Raw genomic sequence first — 16,072 nt, 5'->3', positions numbered from 1 at the left:
GGGCACTACATTTTAAGGCTTTTTAATCACTTTTCGCCCCCGTTTGGTGACCGCGAGGTCGCGGCGCCCCCCGCCCTCCCGCCAAGGCCCCTCCCGCCGCGCCGCGCCGCGGGCGCGCGCACGCACGCACAAGATGGCGGCGCCCAGCGCGGCGGGGCTGCGCGGGCGGCTGCGGGCCTGGCTGCCCCGGTAAGCGGCGACCAGGGCGGCCCCGGCCCGCGGAGCCGGGGGGGACGGGGACGGGACCTCCGGGTGGGGACGCCGCGTGTGGTCGCGTCCGGTGGGGCCCGTCCCCAGGCACACCGGCACCAGGACGGGCTGGGGACGATGTTTAACGTCGCTCCTGAGACTCGTTCCCTTCTTTAATTGCTGCTTTGGGGCTGCTTCTTTGCTGGAGGAGCGCAGGGATCTCTCTAGTTCGCTTACATTCCCCCCAGCACGCTGGCCTGCTAGCTGCCCGTAAAATAAAATAAAAATAAAATGACATTCCCATTTAAGCTCGTTGTTCCACATCTGCCAGCACATCGCGTTATTTCTGCTCATGCTACCAGGCACTTCAGGGCCTTTCAGGCCTGGGCACGTTGGTCTCTTGGACCTGCTGCATTTCAGGCCTCGCTGCTCTGCTGCAATGAGAAAAGAGCAGCGGAGCTGGGGGCGCAGGCGCCGTTGGAGCCCAATTCCCCCTTCTGAGCCCCCCATCCTACGGCTGCCTGAGTCCTCGCTGAGACCGTTCAGGGCTGTTGCTTCACAGCCCTTTTTCTTGTCTTGTTCTTTACAGGCTGACACAAGTGAGATGGAGTCGCTACAACGCCCAATATTTAGAGCCAGAAGTGAACAGGGAATTGCTTCAGAAGTCCTGGGATGAGTTGTCCGAGGAGGAAAAGGCAGAACAGGAGCTTAAGGCTGTTCGACCCATAAAAGCTGCTCCTTCCAATGTCACCAGTTCTGTGTTCAGCGACCCTATGATCAGGTCAGCAAAAGCACCGTCTCCTCCATTACCATGAGGTCCCACAGGGCCAAAACACATGGGAATTTTGCTGTCCTCCTCAGCCTATGTTTGCTGTGCTGCATGTTGACTTCTCCTACAGATGTTTCCTTTATTTGTGCTAATCTCCTCCTGCAAAGCCACTATTGACCGGCAGCAGTTAATTACAGCCACCCACACATAGCAGCACCCAGATTTAACCATGGGAACAACACGATGGGGGGAGTCTTATTTCCTTGGGTAATGAAATCAGTTTCAATCAGATCATGTTTGCCTTTGTGTTGACAGTAAATTCACCAACATGATGATGAGGGACGGAAATAAAGTGCTGGCCAGAAGCCTTATGGCACAGGTGAGAAGTCATGTTTCTTTTCAGAATTATGTCTAAACAATGCAAAAAGGAAAGCTGGGCAGTCAAGCCCCCAGGAATTAGGATGTGCCAGAATGCAGGTCATCTCCTTTCAGCTGTTTTCGTGCCCTATCTTCTGTGTACTTTTCCAGTGAAGCCAGAGTCCCATAAACACGTCACCTATATGCTAGAATTTTGGCCCCCTGCTCTGACTTGCAGTGAGTGGCATTGGTTGATGGACCCCTCTGGCATGCTCCAGCCCTTGGAATGGGGACATGTTTTGTCAAAAGGTTCCCCAAATAACTGATTATTCATGCCAGAAAAACACCAAGGGCGTTGGAGTCCTGAGGCTTTGGAGGGACGGTGCACACGAACGTGTATTCCCCTCTGTACTCTCCTTGCCCTCTCCTGGCTCAGATCTGTGCTGCTTGGCCTTAAATAAAGAGCTGAAAGAGGTTGAAGTAAAAGAATCAGGCCCTGACTGGTCTGATGCCAGCAGAGCTAGAAAAGCAGCTGCATTTCTCAGATGAAAGTGAGATGTCTGTAAATATGATGTGCCTTCATGGAAGGAGATAATCTGTTTTCTCTGCATTTCTCCCTGGTGTTTGTCCCCAGACCCTAGAGGCCATTAAAAGGAAGCAGTTGGAGAAGTACCACCAGGCTCCAGAACACGAGAAGGACAAGATTGAATGCAACCCGTATGTCATTTTCCACGAGGCTCTGAAAAACTGTCAGCCTGTCATAGGGCTCTGCAGCATCACAAGAGGAGGCAAAACCTACCAGGTAAAAGGAAAAGGGCTGGAGCACATCTGCTCAGGAGAAAACTAACAAGGGAAACAAAAACACTAGTTTTCAATCCTTTTTCTGGGATTTTTCTTCTCCTAGAAATAGAGCCACTTTGTAATCTGGAAACCCTGTCCCAGAGCAGGACCCCAGTCTGTGAGTCTGGTAGCTCCTGTATCAGCAGCAGTCCCTGCTTGTCTGAATAGATACCAGGGGGGCTCACAGCAAACACTGTCCAAGGAGAAAGAGGTCAGTGACAGGCAGCAAAATAATAGAGCAGTCCCTGGACTGCCAGTCCCATCCCCTCTGCAAGGGGTAGAGGCCCCTGGGGCAGGTCAGGGTAGCAGGAGGGGTCGGCTGCGTCCCGTGCACTACTCAGTTCCTCGGTTAGCCGGGAATCCTCCCAGAGGCCTCTGCAGACAGGACCGGAGACCGCTCAGGACTCCCCTTGGGCAGCAGCCGGCTGTGCGTGCAGGTGAGGTGACCCAGCCTGCATCAGCTGCTGGTTTTACTGCAGCTGGCATTGCTGGGGGGTCAGAGGCTGCCAGCGGCATCAGAGAGGGTGTAAAAGCACCTGTGTCCAGCAGGACGCTGCAGCCACCGGCCAACAGGCCGGCGCATCCTCCGCAGGCGCTTACGGGGGCCTCTCTTGCAGGTGCCCGTCCCCCTGACGGACAACAGGAAGCGCTTCCTGGCCATGAAGTGGCTGATCACGGAGTGCAGGGAGAACAAGCACCGCCGCACGCTGATGCCCGAGAAGCTCTCGCAGGAGCTGCTCCAGGCCTTCCAAAATGAAGGGGCCATCATCAAGAAGAAGCACGTGCTGCACAAGATGGCCGAGTCCAACCGGGCGTACGCCCATTTCCGCTGGTGGTAGGGACGCCGCGCGGGGACGCGGGCGCTGCCCCCGCCACGGCTGCAGAGCAGAGCCCCGGCGCCGCTGCCGCGAGGAGGGCGAGCAGGAAGGTCCCTCTGTGCCAGGGAAAACCTCTCTGATCGCACAGGGTCGTTTCCCACGTGCCTGTCTGGAGGGGGGAGTCTGGCACAGCCGCCCACCCCTGCGTGGGTGCTCTAGTTATTTTATAATCACCTCCCTGTGAGGACAAGCCTTAGATGTTGGGTTGTTCTTTTTTCTTCCCTTTTTTTTTTTTTTTTTTTCTCCCTCAGTGCAACACTGTATAAAATAGTATTTCCATTCCACTTACCTGCTTCCTCAGGACTTTCAAGTCACTCTGCTCCTGTGATCAGCAATGGTTTTTCCTTTTTGGCTGCTCAGCGAGGGAAGAGAAAAACTGGAGCTTCTTCCCCACCCAATAAACAGTCTTAGTATGATTGATTAAAAAAAAAAAAAAAAGGCAATAAGAGCCCTTTTTAACTTTTAGGTCTGGTCATCAGCAACATTGCAGAGAGTTAATGGAGACATTAACAGGAAAAATAAAATTTGAGCTTCACACGAAATGCATCTTGATTCTAAACCTTTGTCTCTCTTTTGCTTGAATCTATCGCTGCTCTCTCCAGCCACCCACTTGGCTTAAAGCCCCTCTGCTGCCCTACACCAGAGGGGAAAATGACTAGTGCAGGAAGGGAACATTGCAGAAACTGAGCCCTGCAGCTGCAAGGTGCCAGGCAGGAGCAGCTTCAGAGCACTGCTCAGAGCAATCCTTGCTGTAGCTCAGCAGCTGCACAGAGAGAATGCAGGGCACATGTTAGTGGAAAACATTTATTAGAAAAAAGAACTCTCAATAAACTATATAGCTTCCTTTCTTCCTCTCATTCTTGTAAGAAACATACCATCTTTGAAACTCCCTAACTTTTGCGAAAACATAGCAATTGTATAAAACTTACAAAACCTGTTTCTAGCTGCTTGTGCTGAGGGATGTGTCCTGCTGCAGCCTTGCCCCAGGGGAGCGTTGGTGGCCGGTGGCAGCTGCGTTGCAGGTTCAGCCAGCGCTGGAGACAGTCTGGAGAAGCAGCACTTGCCGAGCTGTTGGTGAGCTGTCTGACCGCAGCGTTTTCCATGGCCTGTCCCATAGGAGCAGGTGCAACCTGGCTCGAGGACTGTGGAGTTTTCCCCTCTGCCTCCCTCAGCTCTGCTGGATAAACCAGAGGGCTCTCACCACGAACAGTGCCTTCCTTAATGCTTGTGTAAAACGTTGCTTTGAACTAGAAGCCTTCCTCGCCCTTCGCTGGCACCGGTCCGTAATGAGACCAAACCAGGGGAAGAGCTTGCTGGGTTAGATGCGCCTGCTCTTCCCACCTCACAAACCTCTAAGGTCAGCCTAGCACCAGGTACAGCCCGGCAGCTACGTGCACGGGGGCTCTAGCCAGTGTAAATCCTATTTACAGGAAGTGCTAGAAAAACATTAATATGAAAAGAAATCCAAACTTGGTTCGGCGCTTGCTGGTGAAAGTGCTGGGGACATCTTGCCGCCTCTGCCGCAGGGGGGCTAATCTGTCACCTCGCTGTAATAGTATTTCTGGGCAGCGTCTGTCATCTTCCAGTCAGCCGCCCGAAACTCGATGATCTCCAGCAGCAGGAGCTGGGACAGGGAGCTGAGCCCCTCCTGCAGCAGGAAGCCGTCGCGGAGGAGGGAGAAGAGCTCGTCCATGCGCTGTGAGTTCATCTTCTCCAGCTGCTCGCCGATGCGATGCAGCTGCAGCACCAAGCAGTCCACCTTCAGGGGGAAGGGGAAAAGCCACCTGAGCGCAAGGGGACGAGGGGCTTTCACACATCACCATCAGGAGCTCCCTCGGTCTTTTACGGATGAGCCTTTGGCAGGGCTGTCCCCATGGCAGGCACTGAACCTCCTGGTTTCCAGGAATGGCTGCATCTGGCTGTAGGGCCCTGCAGCAGCTCTGGCTTCAGCAGGGGCAACCAGGGGTAGCCCCTCCATCCCCTCCCCATCAGGCTGTGGACCCTGCTGGGCTGCACAGCTCCTGCTTCCAGCGCTCCCTCCAAGCCCTCCTCAGGGCCACGCGTTTTGCGGGTCCCTGTCCCCACAGCAGCCGCGTTGTCACCCTCTGCCCCGCGCTCACCTCCTCCTCCTTGCACAGGCTGTCGGGCTGCGCCAGGCGGAAGAGACAGTCGTAAACCGGGTTCACCAGCGCCATCATGGGCATGTTGTTCACCTGCGGAGAGGCAGGAGCCGCGGTCAGAGCTCAGGGCCCCCAGGTGCTTCAGAGGGCCCTTCCCGTGCAGCTCCCCTTACCCGCAGGTAGTCAAAGATGTTGCAGATGAAGGTGACGTAGCAGGTCCACGCCTGGAGCGAGCGGCTGCGCAGCTCCTCCCTGTCCTTGTACTCCTGCTGCAGCCGGTTCAGCAGGCTCCTTCGGAAGACGCTCTGGCCGACCTGTTTGCTCTCTGCCTGTACCAACAGGACAGGGGATGAAAGCAGAGCGTGAGAGCACTGGAGCATCCCCTGGGCGTCCCCCCGTCCCGCTGCCCTCACGGCTGGCTCTTCCTCACCTGGATGATGGTGTAGCAGATGCGCCCGGCCTCCTTGCTGAACACGCAGTCTTGCAGGGACTGGTCCACTATGATATTGGCCACTTTGTCCAGGTCCACGCTGCTGGGGTCTGCGGAGGGAGGCAACACCGTGAGCAGCCAGCAGCCTCTGTCACGCAGCCATCGCAATGCAAAAAAAAAAAAAAAAAAAAAGAGGAGGAAAGCACAGAAGTAGGAAAGCAAGAAGCTGACCCAAGTCTGAAACACCAGCACTGCTTCAAAGCCAGGTTAACGGGAGCCAAAAGGGAAAACTGCCACTGGATTCTGAATAGAGACATAGGAAGTGAGAGAAGCCAGGGCTGGAAGAATGGGATGGGCACGCAGCAGGATGGGGAGGGAAAGGGAGGCAAAACCAGGCCTGGGGGGCGGAGAGAGAGACCAGATGTTGGGGAGCCCCTGGGTAAGGGTGGAAGAGGAGGGAGCTGGAAAAATCAGAGAAAAACAAGAAAACCACAGCAATGCAAGAGGAGAAAAGTTCTGCAAGTTTCAAATCCTGCTTCTCTGAGGAGGAGCCAAATTGGAACAGCTGAAGCACTGGATACCAGGCAGAAGGCGAGCAGGGCCAAGGCAAGGGCAAAGGCCTCCTCGGAGCAGGGTCACTATTTGGGAAGCCCCTTTGCAGCCCTTAGCAGATGGTGTCAGCAAAAGAGGTCCAGGCATGCGACCTCATCCGCTGGCCGGGCCAAGCACGGCGGGAGAGCTGGGGCGGAGGCTGGTACCTTTGAGCGCCGTCTTGAGCAGCTGCTGCGTGTCGGTGTCGAAGGACTGGATGCGATACTCCTCCTTGCCCGTCTCACCCATGGCTGGCCGGCCCCACGGGGAGTGGAGGCGCTAGCGGCTGCCCCTGCCAAGAGAGAAAACGCGGCTGTGAGGGGAGGCCGGACCTCTGCCGAGCCCCAAAGCCTCCAGCCTTGGAGCGCGGGCTCCCATCCCGTGAGACTCCAGCCCGCAGGGGAGCCCTCGGTTCCAAGGGCACCCTGAGCACCAGCCCTGCGGAAACCCTCGCTCCGAGTCTTGCCCGGCCTCACCTCCCACCAGCCCGTAGCAGGGAGCTCCCGCACCTGCAGCTTGGAGCCTTCAAGCTTTTCCAATCGGGAATAAAATAAAATAAAATATCTCGTTTCAGCCTCTTGCTCTGCAGGGCCGAGCCGCGCGGGGCCGGGGCGGCTGCGCCCAGCGCTGCCTCTGCCGCCCGCCGGGCCCGGAGCCGCCGTTTCGCTGCGTGCGCGGATTCCTCCCCCCTTAGTCACCGCGTCGCAAAGAGGCTCCGGGCCGAGCCCGGCCCGCGGGACCAGCGGCAGCCCCCGCCGCTCCGCGGGGCCCCGGGGGGGACCGGGCACCGCGAGGGGGGATCGCGCAGCACCGACCTGCCCGGCGCGGCCGCCCCGCGCGGCGGCATCGCGGCCGCTCCGCTCCCGCTCCCGGCCCCGCGCAGGTTTCCTCTTAGGTCATTTCCTCGCCCGAGCCCGGGGGGGCCGAGCCGGGCCGGGCCGGGCCGCAGCGCCCCCGCCTGCAAGCGCCGGGACACGGCGGCCCGGGGCGGCACCGGGCCCGGCCCCGCCGGTACCGCGGGCGCCTCCAGCCGCGGCGCTCGCCCCTCGGCCGGCCCTTCCCGCAGCCCCCCGGGCGCGACACGCTCCGGCAGAGCCGCCGCGAGGGTGTCCCGGGTTTAGGCCAAGTCCATGCTAAAACCCGGGCTGTGCCAGCCCTCGGCGGTGCCCGTGTGCCCGGCGCTGGGATCCAGCCGTCACGGAGGGGCTGGCTCTGCCCGCCGAGGAGCAGCGCCCGGGAAGCCGGGTGGATGCAACACCCTGGCCACGCTCCCGCCGCCCGCTGCGCCCAGGGTCTCCCGCGTAGGCGCCCGGAGCAAGGGAAGGAGACGCTGCAGCCGGGCACAAACATAACAAACCCTTTAATACCGCAGCGTCGGCCTGGCAGGACATGTCACGCGTCACGAGGCAGCAGCTGCAGAAAGCCCTCCCGGAGCGAAACGCACAGGGAAATGCAGTGCCACAACGGAGGGAGGAAAACGGCCCGGTGCACAACTGTTGTCCACCCCACAACATTCATTTTTTTAGAAATTGTGCTGCACCGCCCTGGCCGGGCATCCTGAGCAGCGTTACCGGGGCTGGGAGTCTGTCAGGGTAGTGGGAAGTGGCGTGTTCGGAGCAGCATTTGGGGGCATCAAAGTGCCCTGCCCGCCGAGGCGCTTTCCGACTGTCCGGGGGTAAAAGGCACTAGAAGGAAACGTCACCGCAGAGCAGCTGGAGAGGTGAATTTGGGGTGACGCAAATCCATCCTGATAGGATTACACGGGAGTGAAAACCCCCGCCGACCCCAGGAGGCTCCCAGCGTTGCACTGAGGCTGTGAAGCCGGTGGATCCGGCTCCGTTCCCGGGAGCAGCCCTGGGAGGAACAAGGCAACCCCAAGGCTCTCCCGGCTCCTGCTCCTCCAGTTCCAGAAATGCTACAAGTGGGTCTTGCCCGAGCAGCAGCCTCGCTCCCCTCTCCGAGACACGCGCGGCTGAGCGAGGCAGGCAACGAAGCGACTCTCAGACCCAACACCGAATATTCTGAGGCTGCTGCTTTTCTCCTTCACTCACAGAACCTGCAACACCCCCAATAAATGGCCCCGGGTGCTATATACACCCAGGCACTATATACACCCGGGTGCTATATATACCCAAGGTCTCCAGCCACGAGGTGCCTCCTCCGGAGCCTGGGCCGCACGGGCACAAGCAGCCCACAGAGCCTCCACTCCAGCTGTGCTATTTGCTACAGGTTAGTTAATTCAGCACAGAACAGCCAATTATCCTTATTATTTTTCCTTCTCCTTCCCCCGGATACCTGGAGCAGGAGGATCCGTTCTCCGCTGCTCCCCGCTCCGCGGCGCAGTCGAGCGGCGCGTCCCAGAGTGGCAGCCCGGGTGCTCTCAAGCTCCAGAGCACATCCCAGGAGCATCGTCCGAGCAGAGCGCACAGTTTTGTGCTCTCTGTGCTTTGCCCCTGGGAGAACGAAAGAAAATCACCCTATCCCAGAGGCTGCGACTCCCACCGCTTAGTTCCTACCCAGTTTCCTTCTATTGTGCGTGGGGTAACAGCAGCTCTGACATAAAATGGAAAACAAGAGTCTTGCAAAGTTTAGACAGGACGGATGGGCCCAGATTTTCTATAGGGATATTGAGTCTAGGTCAGCACGGAAACATTTTCTGCCACAGTCAGTGCTGTCCCTGAGAGCACTTATTTCTACCACGAGTCAAGACAGTCTCAATCCCAACCTCTTAGTGCCTGCTTTGAAACGAGGCATTTTGGTGCCTCAGAAGAGCGTCACAAAGCTAAGTTCACTAGTGGTTATGAGGTCTTCCAAGTCATTACAAGTTACAACGTCTTTCTAGAGTGCTAACAAAGGCAAAATACTATTAAGAAGAATTTGGTGTGATCTCAGAAGAGCCTAAATAACTTAGAAAAATGGGATTGAGGCACCCCAAGAAGCTGTACTCAAAACTCACATTCATTGCATTTTCTTCTTTAAGTAAAACTGTTTTTTCAGTGCACGCCACCAACACTCCCAACTAACTTCTTGTAGTTGCCAAAATCACCTGCAGTGAAACTCAGTCCTTTTCCACTCAAAGATCTCAGCTCGTGTCAGACATGAAGTTATTTGTCCCAGGCTAGCAAGGCATCTCGCTGGGTATTCTACCCACCAGCGAAACAGCTGCTCTTTCAAAACAGCCTCTCCTAATAGCTCAGGATAAGTGAACAACACTGATAGGTGACCAAAATCACCAGGAGAAGCTGCGTCACCAGAATGGAATTGCTCGCACTGGAATTCAGCCAGGTCATTTGGGATTAACACCCTGAGTAATGGAGAAGAGACACAAAAAACTCTGAATCACAAGGAACAATTAAACCATCCTCTTAATAAGGGCAGTGCTCTCCCCTTTCCAGCAGTCCCCAGATGACTAACGTGCTTTTGCTTGGAAGTTTGCCCTCCCCACACTGACCCACCACACCCTGCTCAGCTTGAAATAACAGAGAATAAAAAAGGAGGAACAGAGCCATTTTCCTCTTTTTTTTCCCCTCTTACGTAAATCTTAAAAAAAAAAAAAAAAAAAAAAAACTTTGAAACTTCTGAAAAACACTTCTTTTCCATCCATAATTCAATCATCCTTTTCTGGTCAAACACCAGGATATGTCAACCAATTCCAATTTTACAGGGTTATCCTTCTCACTTGGGCTGATCTTGTCAAAACATTTTTATCTGTTAGCACCACTGTAGAACAGAGGCTCAGAAATGTTTTGAGGCCACTTCAGAAATACTGGTTAGAACATTCAAAAGTGTTTTTGTTTGTTTTTGGAGTTTGTTTGCTAGTTTCCACAGGACTCTCCTTCATGGTTTTCACACAGATTAAATATTGACTGTAAAATTATATATAGCATCTGTTTGCTCACTGCACAGCAGCAGGGAAGCAAAGAACCCCAACGCAGGGATTGGGTTTGTTGTGCGTTGAATTCTCCTCCAAGCAGAGTTCTCAATGTGCAGGTTTCTTTGTAAAAAAAAATGCCCCAGGTGATGCAAAACCCTACGTGATGCATGGCAAGACACAGCAGGAGATGGATGGGCACTTCTAAGATCCGATCAAGCTCATCAGGTTTCCAGGAAGAGCAAGTTTGTGTCAGTGTGAATCACCAGAAGACACTGTCTTTAAGGCAGCTGAGGATGCAGAGTCAATAAGTGATAATCAAGAGAAGGAGCTGGCAGCAAAGGGAATCCAAGGATTCATGCACCTTAAGGAGGGTTTAACTGACTTCAAAACAGCAGTGGTAGCTGTGCAATATAAGAATATGCTGCTAACAGCAGGTCACGGGCAGGGAAATAAAGCTGTGTGGATGCAGCTACATGAGGTGACATCAGTTAAACAGCACGAGTTAGACCAGCACCCACCTCTGTGATGCAGGGCCAGTGCTGGAATCCCCCCTGCTTTATCAGGTGCCTTTCCAGCGCAGAGTCTCTGCTAGGTAGTTTCACACTCACTTTTTGGTTTTGTTTTTCTTTTTCCCTTGCTAAACATCTGCTCATATTCGAGGAGATAGAAGATAGACTGACAGTCTGCTCCTGCGTGGTCCTAGCAGGCTGCTTCTTACATTCAGAGCTCGGGCGTTTCCGGCATGCTCGTGACAGAGCAGAGCTGTCAGCTTCCCTCCAGGAGGAAAACAGGTAGCTAAATATGTGCCCTTTTCAGCTTCTCTTCTTCTTAGTGGTATCAGTGCTCTTCAGAGTGCACAGCAGGCTGCAAAACAGCTCGTACCAGAAGAAGATGAGGCCAGAGGAGACAGCAGCCTTGAGCAAGCTGGGGGAAAGGCCCTTGAAGAACCCGCCCGGGCCTTCCTCCCTCATGATCTGCCTCACACAGTCCCGGAGCCCCCTGTACGTCCGCACCTAGGAGAGAAGTGGTGAAAAGGTGAAAGAAGCAGCAAGAGGACAGCTCACCTGAGAGAGAACACAGCCCCAGGCTACATGAGAGAAGCATAATCACGGCACGGAGCCTGGAGAGGCCTTTCTGGGGCTTAATGTAACTGAAAGTGCCAGAGAATTATTTTGGTAGAGACAAAGTACATGTTCTGTGTCACTAAAAGCTTAGGTAGGTTATTCCAGCATGTATGATTTATGTACGAGTTTGTGGAATAACAATTTCAGAGGGTGCTGCTATTGTTTTCTGTCTCCATTTTGTAAGGAGGGGCAACTCTTTGGTTGTCTGAAGGAAATAAAACACAGCTACAACATTTAAAGTCTCTAAATTAGTTATCTGCATGTTGTCATGTCACAAGGTGAAGGTTTAATACCTTGTGACACGTCAGTGCTTAAGAACAAATTCTGCCTCACTGGAAGAGGAGAAGCATCCGATGCAATGGGTTAGGACTTAAGATTCCTACTCACAGAGTGTCTTCAGAAACTGACTGATTTGCTTTTCAGATACCTATCTACATAGGTACCACTGGTGAATCATCACTTCATTCTAGTGGTGACTGGCTTGATCAGAAAGCAAACTCATGAAAACCAGGCAATTCAAACAGCTCTTACCTGCCCAAAGGCTGCTCGGGCTTGCTCAAAGCCACCCACTTGGAGTCGTTTTTTGAACAGGTCAAATGGATAAGTGAGGGTTTTGCTGATGATTCCAGCACAGCTGCCACAAACAAGGTTTTTAACATTGCCTGAGAAGGGAAGGAAGGGAGAGGATGGCAGAGAGGGAAGGAAAGGTTTAGCAGGAAGTTCTAAGTGTCACAAGAGGTAAAATCACTTATACATAGGCAGTAAGGGCAAAAAAGACCCTGGAAAGCTGCATTGTCTCTTCTGCACAGTTAAGGCCACAGAACCTCAACCTGTACGTCCTGCATCAGGGTCACAACACTCACTAGAGCCAGAGCACAACAGCTCATCTCGATTCCTTACACTGAATCCTTCCCAATTCAGTCTTTTGCTCTGCCAAGTGACAATATAAAAAAGAAACAAAGAAGAACTTGTCACTAGTGGACAGAAAAGTTTTTATTTGGCCCCTCAGGTAGAAGCCACTGGAAATCCTGCACTCTTGATTAATCATTCCTATCCAGAAAAAGTCAATATAAGTCACAAGTTGACACTGCCTGACGATTTCACAAAGCCCAGTGGGAAATGAGCTTTATGATATTAGCCTTCTTCCTGACAAACACGAGTTCACAGCACAAACCCAGTATGAACATCTGTCATCTAAAAATAAATACACAGGCATGATCATGAAAATATTAGTTCCACCATTTGAAGAAACTCTGGTGAGGCACAGAAAGATGCTGATGTTGCACATGCTGTCTCTCCTTGGGAGTGACTGGGCTCTGGAATGTCAAGGTGACAGACTGCATAAGGATGAGATTCTCCTAAAACGGAGCTATAAATCAACACAAAAATATCAAGCCATGAGCTTGGGAGCTTTAAATTAGACTCGATGAATTTTCTGCTGCAACAGCTGTGCTGCAATCTGCAGGCAGATTTCCTGAGGAAATCTGAGAGTCCTGTCCCCATAGCACTAATGAAAGGAGAGAAAATCATTCCAGCCATGGTCTTTCCACAGTGGGAGTGCACCCACTGCTCAAGAAAGAGTGCCCAGGCCTGGCCCCTGTGACACTCTGCTCTCCCATCTACCCAAGTTGCCATCACACTCATTCTATAACACAAACTGTTCGCAGACTGTACTACACTTATCTTTGTAATACCTGTGCAGGTGGAAACTGCACTGACATTTTGCACTGACAAGGTTGAAAGGAACAAAAATTGGGCTTACGTCAGTCTCCCAAACTAGCATTCATCCTCCCTTTCCCTCCAGGAACACAGACATCACTGTCCCCAATGCCTACCTGCTTTCTTTCCTTCAGCTGGAATCACCCATTCGGAAAACTGCTGAAATATGTTGTAGGAGGAGAACTGGAGACCAGCATAGGGGAAGACAGCAATGATTGTGGGGGTCAGACCTCTGTAGAAAGTCCACAGCCCTTCTGTCCGGTACATGGTCACAACCGCATGGCGAAGGCTGTGATAGATCTAGGCAGCACAGAGGAGGAAAGATGCTCAGTGAAGGAGTTCAAACCAGCAATCCAATGGTCAGCTTATTTCCTGGGAAAGGTGATAGAAATTTCCCACTGCACAAACTACAACTGACTTCATGGACTGATGGATAAAGCCATTTTAAAAAGCCCGGGCTGACATTGTATCCTGCAACCAGGCTGTGTCTCTAAGGGGAAGAAACAAAGTTCAGAGCCAAGAGACATCATCCTTTGTTACCACTTGCCTCACAGACATAGTTATTTTCTTCCTAATGTCTCTGCTCGCTCCTGCAACAGAATTCATATGAATATATTGTGATTTACTGCATGTTATACCAAAGCCCTGTCTGATACAAACTCACACCTCTCCAGTAATAACAGACCTAATTAGCATGGAGATCAATTCTGTTCTAAATAAGAAAATGAAACACAGGTGAAAGGTAACTAATTTCTATCATCATCATCACCTAACCATGACTCTTTATAAGTGGAAAATTTTAAACTCGTGATGTACAACAGACAGAATATTCTTTAAATGGCCCACAGCTAAAACGAAAATCAAGCTACCCTGATAAGGGCAGTTTCTCCTTCTTTCTGGCTCACCTGTCAGGAGTCATACAAAGCATGCAGCAGTACAACATAATTAAGAAAGCTATGCCAACAGCACAGAGTATAACTTGGCAACAGTACAAATACTGCCCAACAGCAGGACCTGTTCTTTTATGTCAACTCATGGGCTGTGATGTACTTTTCAAAATTCCCATGTTCACACAAATGAAATATTGCTTCTGTCGTGAATAGCAATTCCAAAAATCGAGTTCCTAACCCATACCTTTGGCTCCCCCTGCGCAGCGAAGCGGGTGCGCAGCGTGTCCACGGGCTGCACGGCCACAGTGGCTGTGCAGGCGGAGAGGCCGCCGCAGACGAAGTGCACGAAGGAGTCGCGGGCACTGTACGACGTGACGTTGTGCACCAGTTTTGTCAAGCCCTCAAACACCATGAACTACAGAAACAAACACACACAAGTCAGAGAGGCAACTTTTATCACCCACAGATCTGTTGCTTTTTCACTTCACGAAAGGGGCTCCACTCCTCACTTGTAACCAACTTCTGCGTGTCCTTCAGAAGCCCTCTAACTTACAACCTGGTGGAGCATTTGTTCAAAGAACACTCAGCAACCCAAGGAATCCGATCCCCAATACTTCTGTCAATGCAGTCTTCTACTTAGAGTTGTAACAATCTCATTTAATGCCCTATGTAACCTGAAGAGTATTTACTGTATTACAGATATGCTTCCCACTACTCTTTCAACCAGCCATCATAAAATACGTTGTTACTATTTACAAAGCACAACAACACTGTGCAACACACAGTCATTAGCCTCACTGACTTTGCCACCCTATCAGCTTGTAAGGAAATAACAAAACAAAAGACTTGGAACGTGAAGAGTTAAGTAGCAGGAACAAACAGGACTTGTCTGGGCCACCAGGAACAGACCGACCTGACCTTGCCCTAGTCTTAGCTATGCTCCAGGCTGGCCAAGCAGAACAAGTGCCGTGGAGGAAGCTCAGGGGCATTTATTTAGGAATTACAGACTAGTGTTACACAGTACACACCTCTGAAATTGGGGCTGGCTTGCATCAATACAGTGCAAACCTGGATTTTTCTTCATCTGCCAGCGCAGAAGCGCTGAAGAGTCACAAAGCAGGGAGGGCTAAAACTCTGGGCCTGGCTGGCACCTGCTCCCCTTACCTGGACAGCTCCAAAGCCAACCGAAAGGCACTGAGCAGGGACGTGGCCCTTCCAGAAGGCAAACAAGCCCTCCTCCCGGAGGATGCGCTGCGCGGCTTGCAGGATGCCATGATATTTGGCCAGCGGGTTTCTGGAGGAGAGCTGCTCAATCTGAAGCTGGAGAAAAAACAGAGGAAATACTTTCAATTTCAGCCAGGTTCAGGTGTCCAAATCAGGAACTCACAACCTTGACAGACAAGCAACTCTAAGTGGAGACATTCTGCCTTCCCTCAGAGTCACATCAGGAAACGACAGGGAATGTGTTGCTGCAAGGCTCCAAAGGTTCACCAGAGTAAAAACACACGCACAAAGTGAATATAATCGGTGTGAATGATGGCGAAATTCAATTAAATCATGGAGATTGCTTAGAAAAAGAGAAAGAAAGGGAAAAAATCTAAAGAAACACAAGATCCCATTCAAATAGCCAAGATAAGTTAACTAAACAGAAACAGTAGCCCTACGATATCGCTGCTGTCTTGCACAACCTGCTCACAGTCCAGGGCAGGGCTGACAGGCAGATTTCATGCTCTCCATGGTGAGGTGACCCGAGGACCTGCCCGTCCCTGCTCTCCGATGGGCCCTTTCACCCCCGTCCCCGAGCCGGCCGCGGGGCAGCTACCTGGAAGCGGATCTTGATGACATCCAAGGGACTGACGCAGACCCGATTGACGAGCCCGGAGGCTGACCCCGCGGCGGCCGCTTCCAGCGTGGAGACGCACTTGGCGTCGGGGTCGTAGCCCACCATGTCTGCCCAGCGCCTCTGCAGCCTGCACAGGGAGACAGGGACCTCAGTGAGCCCCAAGGGCCTCGCAGCACCCCCCAACAGGGTCCCCCCACTCCCACCCCAAACTCCCTTAGCCCCCAAGCACCCGTTGACCCCCAAACCCTGTAACCCCCATCCCCAACGTCCCCCGCCCTAACCCCCCACCGCAAACGCCCACGACCCCACTTAGCTCCCTCACCCCAGGCCCCGAAGCACCCCCCACCCCACAGCCTCCCGTCACCGATAAATCCTCCCTCCTCGAGCCCCGCAGCTCCCCCGCGCCCCGGTGCCTCCCCCGCCGGTACCGGGGCTGCCCGGAGCCGGG

The 16,072-nt window shown here is 53.1% G+C and overlaps 3 protein-coding genes across 3 annotated transcripts; 1 reads left to right on the top strand and 2 right to left on the bottom strand.

The window, feature by feature from the left end:
• Window positions 1-123: 123 nt before the first annotated feature.
• MRPS7 (mitochondrial ribosomal protein S7) lies at window positions 124-3,248 on the top strand. Its single transcript, XM_088535939.1, has 5 exons — window positions 124-189; window positions 779-970; window positions 1,274-1,337; window positions 1,950-2,117; window positions 2,773-3,248. The coding sequence occupies exons 1-5, from the start codon at window positions 134-136 to the stop codon at window positions 2,992-2,994; spliced, it is 702 nt and encodes a 233-aa protein (XP_088392065.1). The 5' UTR covers window positions 124-133; the 3' UTR covers window positions 2,995-3,248.
• Window positions 3,249-4,407: 1,159 nt separating this feature from the next.
• Window positions 4,408-6,466, bottom strand: MIF4GD (MIF4G domain containing). The gene is made up of 5 exons (XM_088536004.1): window positions 6,342-6,466; window positions 5,584-5,693; window positions 5,327-5,482; window positions 5,154-5,246; window positions 4,408-4,792 (listed from the first exon to the last, which is right to left on the bottom strand). The coding sequence occupies exons 1-5, from the start codon at window positions 6,421-6,423 to the stop codon at window positions 4,565-4,567; spliced, it is 669 nt and encodes a 222-aa protein (XP_088392130.1). The 5' UTR covers window positions 6,424-6,466; the 3' UTR covers window positions 4,408-4,564.
• Window positions 6,467-10,759: 4,293 nt separating this feature from the next.
• On the bottom strand, window positions 10,760-15,749 carry SLC25A19 (solute carrier family 25 member 19). Its single transcript, XM_010218467.2, has 6 exons — window positions 15,604-15,749; window positions 14,946-15,101; window positions 14,026-14,196; window positions 13,008-13,191; window positions 11,704-11,834; window positions 10,760-11,061 (listed from the first exon to the last, which is right to left on the bottom strand). Exons 1-6 carry the CDS (start codon window positions 15,727-15,729, stop codon window positions 10,861-10,863), a joined length of 969 nt encoding a protein of 322 aa, XP_010216769.1. The 5' UTR covers window positions 15,730-15,749; the 3' UTR covers window positions 10,760-10,860.
• Window positions 15,750-16,072: the final 323 nt, after the last annotated feature.

Source organism: Tinamus guttatus, unplaced genomic scaffold (assembly GCF_059628265.1).
Source record: "Tinamus guttatus ecotype Peru unplaced genomic scaffold, ASM5962826v1 Tinamus_guttatus_pri_ptg000649l, whole genome shotgun sequence".
Lineage (NCBI taxonomy): Eukaryota > Metazoa > Chordata > Aves > Tinamiformes > Tinamidae > Tinamus > Tinamus guttatus.
Note: the sequence above shows the minus strand (reverse complement) of the source record. Positions and strands in the feature narration are given on the sequence as shown.

Excerpts from the sequence above, each read along its gene's own strand:
- MRPS7 (XM_088535939.1), top strand. The coding sequence starts at position 134 with ATGGCGGCGCCCAGCGCGGCGGGGCTGCGCGGGCGGCTGCGGGCCTGG. Across the intron at positions 971-1,273 it reads TTCAGCGACCCTATGATCAG|TAAATTCACCAACATGATGA; the intron begins GTCAGCAAAAGC and ends TTGTGTTGACAG. Across the intron at positions 1,338-1,949 it reads CCAGAAGCCTTATGGCACAG|ACCCTAGAGGCCATTAAAAG; the intron begins GTGAGAAGTCAT and ends GTTTGTCCCCAG.
- MIF4GD (XM_088536004.1), bottom strand. The coding sequence starts at position 6,423 with ATGGGTGAGACGGGCAAGGAGGAGTATCGCATCCAGTCCTTCGACACC. Across the intron at positions 5,694-6,341 it reads GCTCAAGACGGCGCTCAAAG|ACCCCAGCAGCGTGGACCTG; the intron begins GTACCAGCCTCC and ends CTCCCTCCGCAG. Across the intron at positions 4,793-5,153 it reads GCCTGTGCAAGGAGGAGGAG|GTGGACTGCTTGGTGCTGCA; the intron begins GTGAGCGCGGGG and ends TTCCCCCTGAAG.
- SLC25A19 (XM_010218467.2), bottom strand. The coding sequence starts at position 15,729 with ATGGTGGGCTACGACCCCGACGCCAAGTGCGTCTCCACGCTGGAAGCG. Across the intron at positions 15,102-15,603 it reads TCATCAAGATCCGCTTCCAG|CTTCAGATTGAGCAGCTCTC; the intron begins GTAGCTGCCCCG and ends TTTTTTCTCCAG. Across the intron at positions 14,197-14,945 it reads TTGGCTTTGGAGCTGTCCAG|TTCATGGTGTTTGAGGGCTT; the intron begins GTAAGGGGAGCA and ends TTGTTTCTGTAG.